The following is a 20299-nucleotide window of genomic DNA, read 5'->3' on the forward strand; positions in this document are numbered from 1 at the left end:
AACCTTGTTGCTCAGAGAGGAGCCAGTACTCTCTGTCTCCATATTAGGGAGATCCCTGCAATTTAAAGGCTTGTTTTTATCAACTCTGTAATGTTGGAACTTCATTTTCATGAATATGTGAGTGTTTAAGATTAGGTCAGCTGGAAGGCAAATTCTTCTCTGTATCTGCCAGCATCCAACTCGTCCAACAGACTGTATCTTGCTTTTGACAGCCGAGCATAAAGATGCTGTAAAAGAAATACATCTGGCTTTGCTGATGACTAGTTTGCACCTCTTGCAAACACATTCAGAAATGAAACCTTTTCAGAGGTGAGGTTATTTTTTAAATATGAATGTAGCTTCAAGATACTGTAATACTACTAAAGTCAGGCCAGTAATCAGGGGAAAGAAAACATAATTTCCCGACATCTGGGTGGCATGTTTGTGATGGAGAGGCCAGTCCCCAAGACTGTTCAGAGTTTCCACACAATTATGTGATGGACAGAGTTGATTCTTCCTCTTTGTTCAAGGCCCAATATCAGTTACTCCCAGATTTTACAATCAAAACTCAAAATGAAAACAAATAACAGAGAAAAAGAAAATGCACAGTTACATTAGCTGCTTTACAGCTAGGGATATAATATGCTGCATTCAATGACTTGCATCAGTAAGAACCAGCAAAACCAGTCAAATTCAATGACATGAAATATACCACATGTGTCCCACTGTATATGATCAGATGAGGCTTAAATGTAAAGAAAAATTACCCTTTAACATTTTTTTTGGTCATTTTTATGAAACTTTTATGTAAGCAGGTTTCTTTTTTAGATGCCTGAAAAAATACAGATTCAAAATACAAAGGTCCATCGATCAACAATCAATAAATGATATGGTTTGTGTACTTATACAGACAATAAAGATATAAAAGCTCATGTTTTAAATTTACCTTTCCTTCAATTCAGTTTGTTATGAGAGTTACTCCATCAATGTCCCTCCCACTCCCTCTCTGCTGTCATAGTCATGCTAGAAGCTGTCATGAATGCAGAGACTGTTTTATCTTCCAACTGCGTCATATTCAACTATCAGAGGTCATTTCATTCAAATTCAGATTCAGATTCAGATTACTTTGGTGTCTTTGAAAAACTTTACACTGCAGAATGAAATCATGTTGCATTAAGCCACCATAAAAGCAACATGCATGTTAAAACTTTGTAAGAAAAGGTTAAGGTATGAAATCACATAAAAGATGGGTGTCACTTTCCAACCAGAAGGGGAACAAAATGACAAAGGAAACTACCCTCTGCCCGCGTTAAAACTCTTGTCTGTTCAAGTCTAAATAACTTTCAGGTATATTACTACTGGGGAATATGTGGTCAGTACTCTGCATGTCAGTATAGCTGCATGAATATAATGGAAAAAAGAAGATATTTCAATTTTGATAATGAACACTTTCTAACCCCAAACAATTTATATTACCGCCTCACAACAAGGATGTGACAAAAGTACTCATGTTTAGTGCTGCTGTTTTGTTAACTGAATAAAGCCCAGAAAAATAAAACCTTATGTTGTCCTTAACATAACATAACCTTATGTTAAGCTGTTGTACATCACAAATACATGCCAGTCCTACATCTTTCACAGGAGGATTTTTTTAAATGTATTTTCTGTCACTTGGAGGTACCAGGTTGTTTTCACTGGTTATATTGCACTGGTTATATTTAAAGGTACAGCGTGTAACTGACATCCAGACTGGTTTGGAAATAACCATATTCCAAGCACAGTTGAGAACGGACGGTGGCTGTCAGTGGCCAAAACTGTTCTAGACATACACATGTTTGAGTGCAGCCAGTTGTCTCAGGTGCAGAAATGACTGCATCACAGGTAACTAACTCCTTTAGTTGTAATTGCTTTTAATTATTTGTTATGTTTAAGTGGTAACATGTAAATTGCCTGTAACGCTTACTGCCTCTTGGCCAGGACTCCCTTGAGAAAGAGGTTCTTAACCTCAATGGGACTTTCCTGGTGAAATAAAGGTTAAAAAAAAACAAACAAAAAAAAAAAAAAAAACCTACAAAATCGTGTACATGTGTAGTCTTCTTCTAGTTGCATTTTAAGAATTTGCTTTCTAACTTTTCACCCTCAAAACTCTGCGTTCCTGACTCGTTTAATGGCTCAGTGACGTCTGTCAGGCACATGTTTGGAGCTGTCTCTGCACATCAGAGCTGAGAAGATGCACTTCACCCAAGACATTATGTGCGAAGGTGATGAAAAGAAAGAGAGAAGCAAGAGATTAAACAGGAGTGAAGATAAGATATTGTTTTCCAGAGGCTGGAGAGAGCTAACTGTACATATAGGATACAAGATGGATACCAAATGATCCATTACTACCCAGCCTTCTCTACAGCCAAATTTTGGCTGTAGAGAAGGGTCTCACACAGCTTTGTCCGTTGTTTCCATGGTGGCAACACTTGGTGGGCTGCAGAGGACCAATGCACAGGATCTTGCATGTCCATGCGAGGCTTCGACTGGTTAAATTTGGGCTATATGGACACTGAGTGGACATAGGATTAAACTGGGCAAATTTTGGATGTCCCACATGGTTTTAGTTACATGGGCACCATATGTGGGGCCCATGTCGACTGTATGAATCCCATAAGAGATAAAGGTGGTCTAAGTGGGCATGGAAGCCCATGTAGGCTGGCTAAATTGGCCCCAGCTGAAAACCAGTCAGAACCAACTTCAAACCAATACGGCCAAACACAAGTGAGGTCACCGTGGAAACCCATGTGGGACCTTATCTGCAGTCCCCACATGGACATGCAAGATTCACAGTGTGTCTTTAAGGCAATACTTATCCCAAACGGTGCTCTAGCACCTAATAAATGAAGCCAGTATGGCTGTCTTAAAGACCAGATGTCTTTCATGACACACACAGTTGTTTATCTTTTCAGAGACACCAAAGTAAAAAAACACCAAAGTCACTAACATAGCAGCTGCCGTGTGTGTGGAGCCCCAGCAAGTTAACATAAATGGCTCATTCTGAAAGAATAAAACCAGAACAGTTATTTTAGTAAAGTGATTAGAAACCAATAAAAACATAGTTTTTTAAATCAGACATATCACACATTTCTGCCCTTCGATCTTGTTACATCCTGCACCTGCAAGGATGTGAACAGACTATTTATATTATTATGTCAGAGGAAGGACAACGGAGGCTGAGAGAGGCCATGCTGGCAATTACTCATTTTGATGGTTATCTTGAGATGCCGAATCAATTATTCTTTTATCTCATTTTCAAATGATAAGTTAATTTATCTTGTTATGTTGAGAAATTGGTCTTTTGTTTTATCAAGATAACCGTCAACTTAACCATAATACTTAAAGATAATAAGGCCAAATTAATTTTTGAGCTGCTCTAAAATTTAAGCTTGGTGTATTATTTGACTCAGTGAAAAAGTGTTTCTCAGTGCATCCGGTGATGAATCAGAGCCAAGAATATTTTCCTAAACCTAACCAAGTAACTGAGATGCTTCGACTAGACCAAAATTCAACATGGACACAGAAAGAAATCAAAATAAACTGAAAGAACAAAGAAATGACAAATAAATTTAAAAAAAGCTTGCAAGCTGCCTGGACGCCAACTACGCGACTACAATGGTGGGAGGTTTTTGTTTTTGTTTAATCTATAAACGTTTTGTTAATGGGGGCCAAAGGAAACCTTTGAAAAAATGTTTTAAAACATGTGAGTAAGAAAGGGTTAACACTAGGTGGAGTTAGAGGAACCATATTTTCCATGCTGTCTCTGTTTTTCTGTTAGGACGCAGTGACTTTTTTTTTGTTTTGGTCAATTTTACAAAATGTTCACGTTATGTCAAGTTTAGGTTATTCTCTTCACAAAAGAGCTGCATTTTATAAAATAGAAAGGAAGAATGCTACAACCCAAGAAAGAGAATTACAGATTTAATGCATGTTTTCAACAATAATTACAGTTAAAGGAGAAGAAACTCCGGCCAGCAAGTCTGTTGCGCGCACACACTCCTCCGTGCCACATACCACCTTGTTGCTACTTCATGTGCGTAAAAGTTGTGCGCCCCTCCTCTTCTACGTCCACGAGGCTGATTTGGCTCCAGATATAAACACAGCTCGGCTCTCTGTCTCACTTTTCTCATCGAGTAGGGCTCACTTTGTTCCAAAAAGCTGAAGCGAAGGGAAAAGAAAGCAGGAGGGGACGATCTCTGGCGCTTTCTCCAGGATGGAGGTAGGAACTATTCCACTCCCAGCGTTGTCCTCCTGGACTTGTAAGCCAGATGTTTTTGACATTTTCGCTGTGGTTATGTGTTTTCCTTGGTGTGGCTTAAATTGAAACATTACATCAGAGGACTCAAAGTGAATTTACAGTGTTTTGATGCTGCGTCATGTTGTGATCATCTTTAAGTTGTCAGAACTTGTTTATGCAGCCGTTTATTTATTTATTTTGTTGTTGTTGTTTATAATGAGCTTGTCTCATTGTGACTCCTTCAGGCTAAACCTTCCCCGTTTGATTAAGTTTAACTTTTCTTTTACACCGCTTGCATTTTTGAAACTTTTTGAAATGTATGTGCGCACACATGCGCTGTCACATGAAATTACACACATTTGTTACTGCTCTGCCTCAGTGTGTTTCAGGCAAATTTCATAACAAGTGACTACAGTGTACAAGGAAGGAAATAGAGCTGATGGATCATCTGTCACGAGCCACGGTTTGTGTGCTGCAAATGTGTGGAGTGACTGTCATTAGTGGTTTTGTTGAATCCTTGTTCAATCCCCTCACCTCGATGTCAAAGGCCAAACTCCTCATCCACCTCTGTCTGGTATGAGAGGATTTGCTCCCCTTTCCCCTCGTTTCTGTTCTGTAAGGTTTGCTGCGAGTTTTGTGGCCTCTTCCCTAGTTATTTATAAGCTCATTCCGCCCTTTAAAATAATTTAATGTCATGTAGGAAGCAGAGAAACACCCATTTTCTTCTCCTCACAGCACACCAGACAGCAGGGAAGTAATCTGCAAGAAAGCTTTTTCTCACATTCAGGACATAATTTTCAGAACTAGGTGATGCATTTAACTACTGAAAGTTGTGTTTTTAACTGCATGAGTTTGACTTTATCTGAGTCTGACAGCATCAGTTTAAGCCGTTAGTTTTGCAAGGGATCATATTTACATGGCTCAGAACCAAAAATGCTCTTTTGATTTGTAAGCATGTTGGTTTTACAAAAAATCGACCGTTTCAAACTGAGCTAACACACTCAGATTGTGCAACTGGAGGTTGAAAGCTCCTGTACTTAGGTGTTAGCAAGTCTAGACTTTGCTGCTAAAGCACTGTTTTGAATTTTTGTGTCTCCTTTTGTAAAAACAGTCAATCACAAACGTACATTAGTAGAGCTGAATTCCCAGTAAAGCTGCTCTCATACACAAATTTCCTCCTTTTTACCGACGGCCACATTAGTCCCAAATTATAACTGAAACACATTGAGACTACATGTCAACTCTTCGTTGTATGAATTATTTCCAGTTTCTTTGTTCTCCTGATTATATGATCACAGCTTCATCTGTCAAAATTATTCTTCAAGTAACTTAAAGATGACAGTGCAGAAAATACATCATTGTGATTGACACAATCTCCCACAAAATTAGAAATGCACTCTATGTGCAATTTTTCACTGCAATTGGGCATTCTTTAATGAAAAAGTTTCATATCTTCCTGTGCATGTATACTGGGAAAAGGACCAATGTTGAATTAAAAGGTCAGGCTGAGATAATACTGTAACTTCATTCATCTGCATTTAGCAGTGATGAAGATCCAAGCAATGCAGTTTATATTTGCTGTTCTCCTGTGAAATATCATGAATAAATATATAACCGCTGTAGAATAACTTGAAGATAAGACTGGTTTGGGGTGAGGTAGAAGGAGATGTTGGGTATGTTGTTATTTGTAACTTGTTTTTAACATTAAACACACTGAACCTGTGAACTTAATGGTTCCACCTGGAGAGCTATTTGGCCAAAGCGCTGCTAGAAGATAATTTTTTGGTGATTAATCTGGGCAGTTCTGCTTTTAAATCTATAGTCCAAAGATTGCTGACCTGTTGTGTTTCATCAGGCTTTTCATGTGCACAGTCATGAAAATATGAGTGACTGGTTCCCTGCTGTTTGTAAATGAGTCGTCCTGATTTTTTCCAGTTTCCTATTCGGTGTGATCATCAGTAGTTTTATTGAAAGCCTCACAGGAAAGTTGTGAATGCTGGGTAGTTTTTCAGAGCATTAATTCATGGAAATTCCTGTTTTTTTTATATTTCCTACGCTGGAACGACAAACTGCTAATGGGCAAACTGGAAAGTTTTGCAGTAGAGTGTGCACGCATGCACCTGATTTCCACTGCATAGATGTGTGTTTTGTTGAGTGGTGGTTTTCCTTTGATGGAAAAACAACTCCACAGCTGGAGGAGTGAGGATTTGGGATTGCCTCGCCAACCATATGGTGAGCACATTTATTATGTAATGCATAGTAAACTTAATAGACCAATAACAGTCTGTACCAACCACTTGCTAATGAGTCGTTGACGTCACTGTCACAGTATGACTACGAGCCCGTTTACTCACACCTTTACTCATGTATTGCAATAAATAGAACGTCAGCAGCAAGCAACAACTAAGAAACTGTTGTCTTTTCTGTCACAGAATTGTTATGGTTGGATCTGACGACATCCCACATGGGTGTGTAAAATGTTTCTTTCTGCATCACTGGTATAGCTGTTAAAGTCTTTTAATTAAAGAGCCTTGATAACGTGATGGGATAATAACAGGAATTATCAGCATCTCGTGGGACATTTAAAAACATTTTTTTCCCTTTTTTTCACATTATCTGTCTTTAATATTATCTCTTAGCACACTTTGAGCCTCATGGCCACATAGTTTAACTGCATCGTGTTCTGATGTAAGAACTTTAAACATCCCAAATGACATAACTGGGAAATTAGTTTCTGCAGAATCTTTATGATTTTGCAGAAGCCAGTCCGTCTCTTGCTATTGCACAACACCTTCAGCTTCCCTGTGAATAATGCTGCAAAAGCAAGAACTGGCTTTCTGGCAAACTGAGCTTTTGTTGCTGTGTCAGTTACATTACTCTTATAAAGGTTAACTTCTCTAAAGATCACTTGTGGCGCTGCTTAGTTGGGCCTTATCTGAGAGAATTTTGCATCTCACTTTGCCAGAAAGTCACACAAGTTTGCAGCATGAACAAAAGATTATTTTCTGCTGAGGTTTTAACCATATTCTGGAGCAGTGGAGAAGTGTTTTACAAAACTGCAATGCAGTTGTTAAAGATAGTAAAAAGATGATGCGGGTATTAAAAAATTTTAAAATAAGGCTTTGCAAATTTTTCCTCTTTTAGAAGACAGTTATGTGTGTTTTTCATGACAGAGTGACTCAAAGGATGTGCTTTGGGATGACAAAGAAAACCCTTTATGCTTTTAAATCAAGTCTCAAGACTTGTATCTTGAATGAGATTCAATTAGCTCCACTGTGCTTTTACAGGGTGCACATGTGGTTAGTATGACACACTTTCAGACCTAGATGTGATAGTTTTACTCAGAAAGATTATAGATTAAGTTGTTGCAAAGGTTCTGCCTTTGTTGTCTGCCTTTACATCTCTGTTTTGACTTGTGTGGCAGCTTGGCTCATTGGTAAATAGTTGCACCTTCATTACCAATTAAAAGGTTCATGAAACCTCATTATCTTTTTATTGGGATTTTTTTTCTTTTCTAAACAATGTGATTTGCTTTAATTTCTCTAATACTATATGCAAGGTACTTTGAGTCTTGCTGTTTGGGTTAGACTCTGCTTCATGGAGTTCCAGTCCAAAGTAATGCATGGATAACAAGATCCAGAAGGTGCAGAGTGAACTACAGACAAGAAAACAAGAAAAGCGTAGAAGTTATGCAATGAATTGCTGCATGTGACATCTGTAAATGCAGCTTAACCAAATCATCATGACTGAGTTCACAGTTAACATCAGTTAAAGCTGGTTTTTTGAGTTGTCTTTAGGCCTGCGGATTGTTAAGCATGTTGGAATTTGTTGGTATAGAGTCTTAGAATGAGAACAGCAAGTCATCCAATGGATGTAGAAACTTCACAGCTACATCATGGTGAGTTCATAACTTACTTTCAGATCTCCCCACACAAGAGCAAGTCCATGCTGCCTGCACCACCCTTTTCTAATTTTGGCGTTTGGCCATGCTTTTTTTCCTTTTTTGGCAGAAAGGATTGCAAACATAAGTGCTACAAGCTGCTTCTATTCTGCAAGTGCCGTTAACCCAACCCCCCTCAACCAAGTCACATTTAGCATTTCAGTGAAGGCTGATGTCACAACTATTCCTGATTTCTTAACAAGTTCACTTTTAAAATAATTAGATTTATAATTGCACTGAGACAAAAATCTGTTTGGAGGTCTTGAGTCAGATGCATCCTGTCAGCATGAACATGTCAAGCCCCGCCGGTCTTCTGAAATGAGAACTCTGAGAAACTGAAATGACTGCTGACTGAAACTAAAACAACCTCACAAATTTTCATTGTAGTTCTTGGAAACTGAACTCTTTTTTTTGTTCTCAGACTTTTTGACTGAGCTGAGTATTCATAATCTTTATTTCAGTAAGAACTGCAACTCCAAGATGGAAGAAAGCTCACTTCTTCCATTAAAGATGCACATAAACAAACTTATGTATGTCTTATAAAAGTTATAATATGACGCCCTTTTCAGTCACTGGTGCAAAATCACCAGCGTATCAGGTACACCAAGCCTCTGTTTATGTAATACAAATATTCTGAGGTAGATTTTGAGCCAAACTGTTCAAACTGTGTAGTTTGAACAATTGTAGTTTCATGGCTAAAAATGTGTGTACACGCAAAAAAGAAATAGGCATATACTTTCTATTTATCCACATTTGCAATCCCATGTGTATTTAGGGTGTTCTAATACTAATCCTAATATTTAATGAACTATTAACACATGCACAAACCGGATTTTCTCTGGTTAACAATGAATAAATGCAACACTTCCCCTTTTTTTATATTAAGACCGTCACTTTTACCACAACTGAATCAGCATGACAATGAAAGCAGCATCAAAGACGAAGTACAAGTTTCGAAAAAAGTAAAACGGAGACACTTTTTGCTGGTTTCAGTTCCAGAAACGTAAAAATAAAGAAAAATTGATGGATCTGACAAATTAAAATCAGATTAAAGGATTTCGCCAGATTACAAATCAAAGTCGACACTCAGTAACACAGTGTCTCACACACACAGTAGGGAGGTGATCACCTTGCATCAGCAAGTGATGGAAATATTGTAGGTTTTGTATTTGGTTACTCAGCCTTGTGTGGAAAAGTTCAGGAGAAAGATTCATATTGTTTATTTTTTCTTCAAAAGTCAGTAGAAACTCAAAGAAGTCTAACAACCAAATATATATATAATATCTATCTATCTCTTAATACGTTGATGAATTGCTGCTGATATTTGGAGCTACCACAGTTTTTTAAAAGTTAAACCCTGCCAACCCCCACTCATCCCATTTTATTTAATATTAAAAATAACTAAAAATAACAGTTTTTATGTTGACATATTGTTTACACATCTGTACCCCTGACTTGATGCAGGGTTTATGTGTCAGATTTTATTAAAAATGTTGAAGGCTTTTGACCGTGCGGCCATTTTGCAAGGTGTTCTTTAAGCTTTGCTAAGTCAACAGATTTCCTTCCACTTTGCCTCTTTATGTGAGATACAAAGATGTGAGAATGGAGAAGCCAAAACTGACCACAGAGGAGTTATTTGGTTCTTTTATGTCAGGGGTGGGTAACTCCGGTCCTCGACGGCGGTATTCCTGCAGGTGTGACTCAAATCAATGGCTAGTTAGCAAACTAGTGCAGAGTTTGATGTCAAGCTATGCACAAATCTGATCATTAAGTCTGATGTGTGTCAGGTGTGTTGCAGGAGGGAAACAATGAACACTTGCAGGACTGCCGCCTTTGAGTTACCCCCTCCTGTTTTATGTCAGTCTTTAGAGACATGAAATTGTGCAAAGGCAAAGGTTTTACATGTCACATCACTTATTAAAGTCTCCACATACATGTTAATTTGTATTTAATGTACTTTGACAAGGTCAGAAACTTTCGAGTTTACTGTGTTATGATTGTTTTAACTCCATCATTGCATAAACGACTGCGAACCACAGCAGAATATGACCTTACATATACTGCTAAGCAGAGACGACTCCAAATTTAGTGGCACTCTACCAAAACTACACAGCGATGGAGTTAGGCGACCCACATGGCTTCTACAAATCCTGTTTTTCTGTGTAAATTGGCTTCCTTGCCAAACATCAAATTATCTGTCCAGATGTTTATTTGTTCCTTTCATTCTTGTTGGATAAGGATGGATACGAATACCAGAACACCATGTGGATCCCCAAATGCTTTCTTGTCTAAGCAATCCTTACAGTGACGTTTGAATTTACTTAACTTCTTTTTCTTATTATTGTTAGGTTATATAGATGACAGGCTGCTGCTGTTGTACTGAAATATCACATTGCATGCTATCTTCAGTTTGCATATCTCCAGAATCTGATAAACTGTAGCTGAAAAGTGTTTCAAAGACTCTGGAAATGCATTTGTTGAGGCACGTTATCTCATTTAAGAGAAACATTTTGGTTTTGTGGTCCGTTTCAGGGAAAGTTACTTTTATCAACAGCTTTCTGTACTTGGTACATTGGAATTCATCTTCCGACAGCTTGTTTTATTCCATATTTGTTCCACTTATAAACATGTACCAGTCTGTGTCAGCAGCTGTTTTGGTTTGTTAGTACTGAACAAGTAATGGAACAGAACAGGATCCTGTGGTAGTTTCTTTGAGATCTTGGTGACTTATGAACAAAAAAAGCCCAATTTGTGGTTTCTCTCTTTCCTGTTACACATTTTACTGCATTTAAAGACATAATGAGGATGTAGTTATTTTCACAGAACATTTTAACGTCTACAGTCAGACAGCATCTTTATTAGCTCAGTAATAGGTTGCATGGTCTGTTGGCCTCAGATTACTGCTATTATATCAAGCAAATGTTTACTGCTTGGTATTAACTGGGCCTGATATCATGTGCTTCTTTTCTACTGCCTCTAGAAATGAGAATCACAGGAACAGACAATAACTGGCTTTGTGTGATCTCTCTGCCTCTTTTTTCCTTTTGCATCTGCTGGTCATATTGTAAACCTCGTGTTTCCATCCACAGTCCGGAAATAAACACACTGCTGAGATTACCTTTATTAAACACAGCACAGGGAGGAAATGCGTGTTTTTAGAAATTTTAATTTGTCTTGACTTTGAAACCATTGCAACTGCAGATAAAACACTTTTTCTTAGAAAGAGTTTGTTTTTTATGTTACAACAAGTCTAAATGAACATTTCCTGGGAAGCCGGAGCTGCAAGACTTTTTTTGAAAGACACTTAAGTTACATGGTGAAAGCACCACTTTGAGAAGTTGTTTTTTTGTTATTTCCTTCTTTAGACATGCTCAATTGCTCTGTATGCTTGATTAACGTTTGTTTCAGATGTGGTCTAACATATGCGCGCACACTCTCTGAGGAGCTGAGGGGTTACAGAGCAAAGCCATGATCCAGGCTCCCTGAACGGCTCTGGGGCTTTTTCCCAGACCTAGAGCCCCAGAAATAGTTTGCCCTGCTCTCTCCTGCAGACTAACATAGTTTCCCACTCTTTCAGAGCTGAGCTTGGGGTCCCAGCAGTGCAACGCATGTTCAGCACTGATAAGCAACTCAGCCCTTGCATGGCTCACTGTAGTATCACGTCACTTTGTCTCAGTTACACAGCTCTTGCTTCTGGTTTGTTTGTGAACAGATCAAAATAAAAAAATATATTCAGACATTTTTTATATGAGAAGAAAAGACAAACTATCAAAGACCTAAATTATCAGTGGCCATTCATTATGTTTCATCCCACGGTGTTCCCAGTGCAGCAACCAGTCTGTTCAGTATGGTGAAAATAGACAAAAAATGTAGAAGATGGAGTCCCATCTTATCACACAGCAGCTGTCATGTTGATCCAGTTTAACCCATAAAGATACAACCCATGAAAAAAATGATTAGTCAAATTCTTTGAACATGAGGTCTTTATTTGTCCCTTTAACAAAATGCAAAATAAAAAAAACTACCTTCATTTTTTGGGGATATCTATTACTATGTGATATGTCAAAATGTTTATATTGTGTAATCTTCTGCTTTTTGGTGTCCATTAAGGTATAGAAAACAAAAATCAGATAGTTCAAAGAATCCACAGGATTTTGATCAAAGGTTGAATCCTAAAGTGGTGCTAAATGTCTCAGAAACCGTTTGCATCAAATATGTCACACTGGTTTAAATGTAAAAACAATAAGATGATGTTCAAACAAAGATTAGGTGGGATAAACTTAGTTTCAAACTTGACATCACGATTAGGCTATCCTTTAGACATGTATTTAACTTCTCTTTCGTTGCTCAACTTTGTTAACTTAGTTAAAATTTTATATTTTCTTTTCAATGTTTGAAGCAATAATTTTTTAAGATTTTTGTTCTTTAAAAGTGAATAAGAGAGGGAAAGTGGTATCCTTGCATAACGGCAATCTAAGAGATCTAAGAACCAAGTTTTTCTGACCTTATTAGCCTGTAAGGGCTATAACTTGTCATTATTTGTCAGGACAGGTGATGTAAATATTGACTCATCGGACGACTTTCCAACAAACATCGTAACTGGACTCCTTTAAGGAGCTGCTTCGCACTTTGAAAATGTAAATAATTGACTACCACAAAGCAGGAAAAAACACAAGAGGATGCAAAGTGTTTTCAAGAAGCATTTCCCCTTTTGTTGATACAACATCTTGTAAAGGATTGCTAGAAAGGCAAATTATAAAAACTCACTGATATTTATGTCTTTGGCTGCAGTAGGGCAACATGTTGCTGGACAGGATGAATTCTGAAAATAATTTAATAATCATTTGCTAATTATGAAGGGAAATCAGTCATACCAGGGGCTTGTTGTAAGACTTGCAACATTTTTTCTGGCAGCAGCAAAATAGGCCAAATAAATGTCCTTAAAAGTAAATAAATAAAATAAATAAAACAAGAAAAAGTATTGGTTCCATAACATCTGCAACACTATATTAATAAACAGTAAAATCCAGATTAGAAGTAAGGTAGCTTGCAAAGAAGAACCCTCTTCATCTTAACCTTTACTTTAATTTTAAAGTGATCATTTAACAACACAGAAAGAAACCAACATTTCAGGGAGAGTCAAGGCCAACATGACAAATAAAAAACATCCTTGACAACAAATACAACTGCTTCACTTCAACATTAACAGGTGAACATAATAAACTTAAACTTTTTACATGGTTCATGTAAAGTGGCCAAAAAGCAACAACTGACTGGGAAAAACCACCATTTGATATGAGGAGTAGCATGTGGAAACATCTGGAAAACAACACAGAACACAAGATTTAATGACTTTAATCACATCCCTATGCTTAATGTAAGAGAGAAACTAAAATCTTTTGTGATAAAAAATGTCTGACTCTCACCTTGCTACAGAAAGCTCTGTGCAAATTCTTCTTGTTTTTTCTTTTCAAAAGTGTTAAAACTGAAAACAAATATGTACTTTCACTTCAAATAATAAAGAAGTGCATCATCTTGGATTTTTAGCTTTTTATTTTTAAAACAAGTGCTAAAACTCTTGTTTGTAATCTTAAATTTGATATTTCTACTTTTATATATATATATATATATATATATATATATATATATATATATATATATATATATATATATATATATATATATATATAAATACATTACTGTTGTCTTGAAGGCAGGGGATTTCTTTATTCTTTTTGGTCAGTTTTACATAAAAAAATAAATAAAACTGTATCCATCATCATAAACCATGGTAAGTGTCTACTATCAAAAGTTTACACTGTTACTAAGATCATTTTTAGTTTTCATCAAAAACACTTATAAAACACTAAATAACTTTACAAACTTAAAGCTCTTTGCTTCAAAATAATTTTGATGACACACTAATGTTCATTATTCACAATCCTGTTGCTGTCACACTTTTGCAACTGGATATTCATACACTGGTCATTTTGGGTATTTACTATGGCTGATTCAGCAAAGACAAGAGGACATTATAATATGACAGGAAAATATAGAGAACAAGACAGAACTAGAAATCAGACAAAAGTTTACATCAGACTTTTACTGGCTGGGGAGAGCTCAGAGAAGAGACAGGGTGCAAGGCAGATGCTGAATTAGACTTTCCTGGAGAGCGCCACAGTAAGAAAATCTGCCCAAATTCATTAGTGTTACTTTTAGATAACTCTGAACCCTCACAAAGACTGGTGATAGTGGTGAATAAATGACCCCACTTTTGCATGAGACCACACATAAACAAAATTTCTTTCCCAGCATGAGTTGTACAAGTGCTGAGGTAGCCGAGTAGCAGCTTTAGCAGAAAGCCCTGCTTATTTTACTCACACTGTTGTGACTTGAGCTTGGTCTGGAAGAGGCGTTTGTTTTGGAAGGACAGGAAAGAGTTAACAATTAGAAGTTACAAATAATGGAGAGGCAAGTGGGTGGTCTCTGGTTAATGGCTGTTTATCACGTATGAGAAAGGAGAGCTGAGGAAAAGGGCCGGGATGTGAATCAGGAGAACACAAAGAAGCCTGAGTGGAGGCACTGCTGGACGAGCTGGTGCTGTTTCATATTTGGGTGGAGGGAACAAGGTGGTGAGGTCATGTTGAGAACAAGGGAGGGGGGAAAGGAAAATAACGCATGTGATTAGCATGTGGTATCTGTGACGCCTGGGAGATCCTTGTTTTCATGGGCAGTGGTTCAAAATGTGCACAGAGGAGGCAGGCAAGGATTAGGAACTGGGAGTACACACCCAGGAAACATGACAGAATTGGCAGCTGTGAGAAAAGCTTTTTAGTGGTCAGTAGAAGTAAGATGGAAATGTGATGTAGTATGAAAGCCAGAGAAGGAAAGGGCGGGGCCCCAGAAGCAATGACTAAGATGCAAATCATTAAATAGCAGCATGATGCATGAGAATTTACACAATCCTGGCACAGCTCAGGCTGCAGACATATGTAAACATACGCCTTGACCCATTAGCAATCTAAACACTTGCTGCAAAAATGTTTTCAAAGCTTAAATTCCCGTCCGACGCCAACTTATCACTTCAGCCGCAGATACGCGGAGTGAGGTACTGGTTGTGAAAGGGAAGTGTGGAGGAGGGCTGTGTAGTGATCAGCCTGGGAATAGTAGACGAGGGAGAAAAGTAAAAGGGCCAAGAAGTGATAACAGTCTGAAGCAGCATAGACCCTGATCAAAGGTCCCTGCTGTCACACACTGCCGCATGATGCTCAACAGCTGCTGGGAAAACAGCTCACTTCCTGTGCGCCTCACACGGGCTCCTCAAAAGGTGGCGCCAAAGCCAACATACTGGTGAAGCCGAAATTCATCCTCCATGCTGTGTTTCTCAATGCATCTGCATTTTCTCATGAAGAAAGAAGGAGTAAAACCCTGGCTTTATTTTTTTTTTTTAGAAGGCCAGCCCAGTTTTGCTTCTCTGGAAGTCCCTCCTACAACACTGATGGTGTTTGCCACTTTAATATGGTAATAAAGCTGAAGTAATGATTGAACCCACAGTTATAGTGAGAGGCTGCAATGATGGTCAAATAATCCAATGATTTTGGATTGTTGAGGTTTATTGTTGTGATTTCTACTCAAAATAATGCCTGTCCTCAATCGGGGGATGCAAGTTGTCTAATCTACTTGAGCATGTGTCAAAGCTCTTGTTCAGATAAAACATCTTTCTGTTTTGTGTTTTTTGGTTTTTGCAGAAGGATTCTCCATCCAAGCCATCTGTGGCTGAACTGGCTGGAAGGTTCAAGGGTCATATTCTGCCAATGCCCAACTCCAGTGATGAGGTGTCAGTCTCAAACAGTACCACATTCACGAACATATATTTTTTAAAAGAAAGTGGTTTGTGAATTGTTACTACACATTTTGCTTCTTCTTCCTCTTTCGTGTTTGTAGTTGCCGTTTAGAAGAAGACCTCCGTGTTCCCTGAAGCTGCAGAATCAATCGGATGATAATGTGGAGTCAGATGTGAGTGATTTGCTTCCTCTGCTGAATGACGTGCTGCATCTGGCTTTATGAAATTTGTGGGAAGTTCCCAGAAAACAGACTTGTATTTGTTTTTATTTTCACTGCAGTCTCAGTTTGTTGCCAACCCTACATTTTTTTTTTTTTTTTATCTTTTCTTAATGTCCTTAGAAGATCAGGAAAGTCCTGTTTGTTTGTTTGTTTTTATGTGTTTTAGGCTTCGGCAAGATGCTTGCCAGGCAAACCTATTTGCGTATTATCATACCTACCAGTACCTATGTTTTTGTGTTATATTTACGTTGTTATTTATGGAAGCTGAGTCATATTTGAAGTCATTTTGCACCAGAAATGGCTGAAGCAACAATGAGAAGAGCTATGAATAAATGAGAGGTCTATTCAACAAATAAAAAATCACATATAAAGCAAAATTACAACTGTACAAATACATTTTTGTCCCACAATGTTTACCTCTGCCAATGAGGTTATGTTTTTACCTGCGTTTATCTGTTTGTTTGTTTGTGTTCAAGATAATGCAAAAAGTTATGGATAGATTTTAATTACATTTTCAGAGTTGATGGAAATAAGAAAAGGAAGAACTGATGTAATTTTGGTGTTGATCCGGATCACCGTTTGGATCCAGGAACTTTTTAAAGGCCTTGCCGGAGGTTTGCGCTCTCCGAGTGTTTTTCTAGTTCACGTACAGTATTAATATTTATATTTTTTCCTTCCTTTTTGTGATTTTAGGTATTTATGAGGTTTATTCATCTGTTAAGTGTTTTAAACTGTTTAGTCTTTTACAGATTTATTGTCTTTAGGTACACCCATCATTTCACAGATTATTCACTCTGCTGACCTGTGCAGGCAGCAGGTGCAGATATGACTGCAGTAACAGATGACAAACAGAAACAGACATGTAGCAGAAAATATGACTTTAAGGTTTTGCAGAAAATGTCGTTTTGGGAGGAATAATGGACGTGTGACACCTTGACTGGACTTTGTTTTCTTTCTTCCCTCACAGAAAACTGTTTCACCCAGTTCCATTAAGACAAAGAAGAACTCGGCCATCATTGAAAAACTGCAGGTTGGTTTAAACTGTAACGGGGGGGGGGGGGGGGTTGGTAATGCAGTTTAATGATGTGGATTTTGTTTAGCCAGGAAATTGAGGATTTCCAAAAACTGCCCCCTACTGCTGTGCTGGTGTCAATTCACATACTGGGGAGGAAAGGGAGGGGTTTGTTCCTGATGCCACAATCGGCTCAGATTAATGGGATAAGGGGATGAAGGGCCACAGAGGCTCTGGGGAGGCTCTAACTCATCACTCTAGATCCTCTAGTTAGTTTCACACGGTGGGCAGCCATGGGACAAAAGGGCTGCCGATTCTCCCTTTTCCTCTTCTCCCCAGTGCAGGTAGGATCCTCTCCTTTAAACATGAGTGCGCTTTGGGGTGGAGACCAACTTGTATTGGTCTTCAGGTTGTTACTGTATTTTTAACATTTGAAGGAACTTTATGGAGTGGTTAGGTGGCACGTGCAAGCACAGCGACGTTTTGTGTAAAGCTGGGAAATACTTTATGTTCATGAGGTCTGTTTAATGGGAAAATGACTGTTTACTTTTCTAAATGTTTTCAATTTGTTCCCCAATTCCAAATTAGCACCTAATAATAACAATAACCATGTGTCCAAATCGAGTCGGTGCTGATTAAATTTTACCCAAAGAAAATTTTATGGTTTACTTTTTAATTTTTTTCAGTTCACGCATAATCTAAGAGTTTTTATGTTGCTTCGGCTTCAGTATCTTGCTTTCTCTCTGCAGGCCAACCTTGCTCTGTCACCCACTGCTCTGCTGCCTTCACCCAAGAGTCCTGATGTAAAGCTGCCACCTTCATCATTGTCTCCAACAACACCCTGCAGCCCCCTGAGCCCCACCGTGCGGCTGCCACATCTGTCCAGCGAAGATGAGGATCCCGTCAGCTTCGACAGCCCTCCTGAAGGCACTCCACTGCCAAGCTTTAACAAGGTAAACACGCCAAAGCAAGCTAGAATACTAAAGATAAATAAACCTGACTGTTTGTTGCAGGACCGATGCAGTGGCTTTAGCATGTTAAACAGATGCATTCTATTCATGGGATTATTTGAGCTCAATTATAAATACAATTTAATATGTTAAAACATTTGATCTACATTGAAGAGTAGATAAAAAGAAGCTCTTGTTACTTTGGAGTCCCTGAAGTCTCTCTCATGCTACCAAGTGAGCTATGACGTCACAGCCATGCACATGCACTCTCCACTGATGGGCTTTTCATTGGACACTGTGCATCTTGTGTTTAAGCAGGTCTGAGATAAGCTGGAGCAAGATGGTGGATTGAGGATGTAATCCCCTTAGCCTAGTTAGAGACCTTGCTTACCATTTGTGTGATGTCTTTTTGCACGCAAACACCAATTAGATACAAAAACAGTTTGCAGAAATGATTAGAGCATAACTGATATTTTATATTTCTGATGTACTGATAAGAACTTGTTGGTTCGAGATGTTCACAGTGTTAAAACATCTTTGTGGTTCTTGCTCATCTCTGCATCACAGACACGAGCGCGATTATCATTCAAGAGGCGTCCTCCCACAAGACAGCACAGGAGGTCAGTTGGAGAGGAGGCGGGAGCCACTGCGAGCGATCTGTCCCCCTGTGAACTGTACTCCCCAAAAGAAAACGGGGACAAGGAACAGGTTTTTGACAACCTGACAGAGGAAACTGAATTTGAGCAGTTTGATGGTCCAAAAAAAGTTGAAAATAATGATGAAGACTGTGAAAAAATAGAAGCTGATGCAGCACAGAGTGACCCAGATGACAGGGGAAAACCACAGCAGGAAGTGGAACAAGACAAGTGTGCACAGCCTCTGGAGGAGGAGGAGGAACAGAAGCTTTCCGAGTCTGTCGAGCAGATGGAGGATGATGTTAAGACTAAAGATGAGCAAACGCCTCAGGAAGCACATGATGGGGTGTGAACTGTGAATATTTACGATAAAGGAAAAAAAAATGTATACGTATAAGTTATTCTGTGCTTTTCATAAAGAAAACTCCTTTTTAAGAGATAATCAGTTTTAAATGTTCTGGTTTGTGCCCTTTTAATTTCCTCTGTCGCCCTCTCCTGGCTGTTTATAGAACAAGCCTGGAAGCACTGGAGAGTCAGGAGAGGCAGCTGTATCGTGTACATGGAAATGAGTGTGACAGTAACCATGACTGCAGGAAGTTTCTTTCTTTCTTGTCACACAAAGTCTTCAAGACTCCTGTTTTTCTAACATTTTTTTTTACAAACAAGTCAAAGACTTTGTTAAGAGTGCACTTCCACATCAGGAGTCTGTCATGTGTTCAGAATTTCCAAAATACTGAATGATAGGCTGATGAAAGCAGAGATATTAGATTTCCTAAATTTATGCAGACATATATATGCGTGATGTCATACAAAATCACTTTAAGTTGAGATTATATGCTTTGTGTAGTTCATGTACAGTATGTTGGTCTATTTTTCAGCTTGTTTTGTATGCAACCTAATGTCATACAATGGAGTGGCTCGGGTCATCAGGAGATGTTCAAATAAACAGTATGCAAAGAAAACTTTATATCCCGCGTTGTTTGAGTCAAACTTTGTGATAGTGCTGTGGTATTGTTCAAGACGCAGTCAGATGGCTGGATTTTAAAATAAGGGCTAAATCATGTGTGTTTTTAAAATCACCTGTAAATGTGCATATCTAACAGCTTTCTTGGGTCTGGTGCACATTATAAAAGATTCCACATGTTAAAAGCACTTTATTACAGTTATATACGCAAATTAATTTTCTATCTGTACATATTATTCATTTTGTACACCTTCTGGACACCAGTACTTTCACTATGCTCAAATTGTAGCTTGTGTGGTTCCATGAACGTCCATCTCTTGCCATTTGCTCTCTTACATTGATAGAATGTGGGGAGACATTTATTTAAGAACAGAGAAAGTGGTCCAGATATACAAAACTCAAATAGCTGCCAGCTTTGTAAACAGTCGCAAATATTTAAGAAAAAAAAAAAAAGAAAAAAAAAAAAAAAAAAAACCTTC

General features: G+C 38.2%; 1 protein-coding gene across 1 annotated transcript; it reads left to right on the forward strand.

The window, feature by feature from the left end:
- The first annotated feature begins 4150 nt into the window (after nt 1–4150).
- LOC306760825 (capZ-interacting protein) lies at nt 4151–19804 on the forward strand. The gene is made up of 7 exons (XM_079246824.1): nt 4151–4237; nt 15944–16030; nt 16140–16211; nt 17227–17289; nt 18021–18224; nt 18789–19202; nt 19366–19804. The coding sequence occupies exons 1-7, from the start codon at nt 4232–4234 to the stop codon at nt 19423–19425; spliced, it is 906 nt and encodes a 301-aa protein (XP_079102950.1). The 5' UTR covers nt 4151–4231; the 3' UTR covers nt 19426–19804.
- Nucleotides 19805–20299: the final 495 nt, after the last annotated feature.

The sequence above is a fragment of the Telmatherina bonti genome, assembly GCF_933228915.1.
Source record: "Telmatherina bonti genome assembly, chromosome: 9".
Lineage (NCBI taxonomy): Eukaryota > Metazoa > Chordata > Actinopteri > Atheriniformes > Telmatherinidae > Telmatherina > Telmatherina bonti.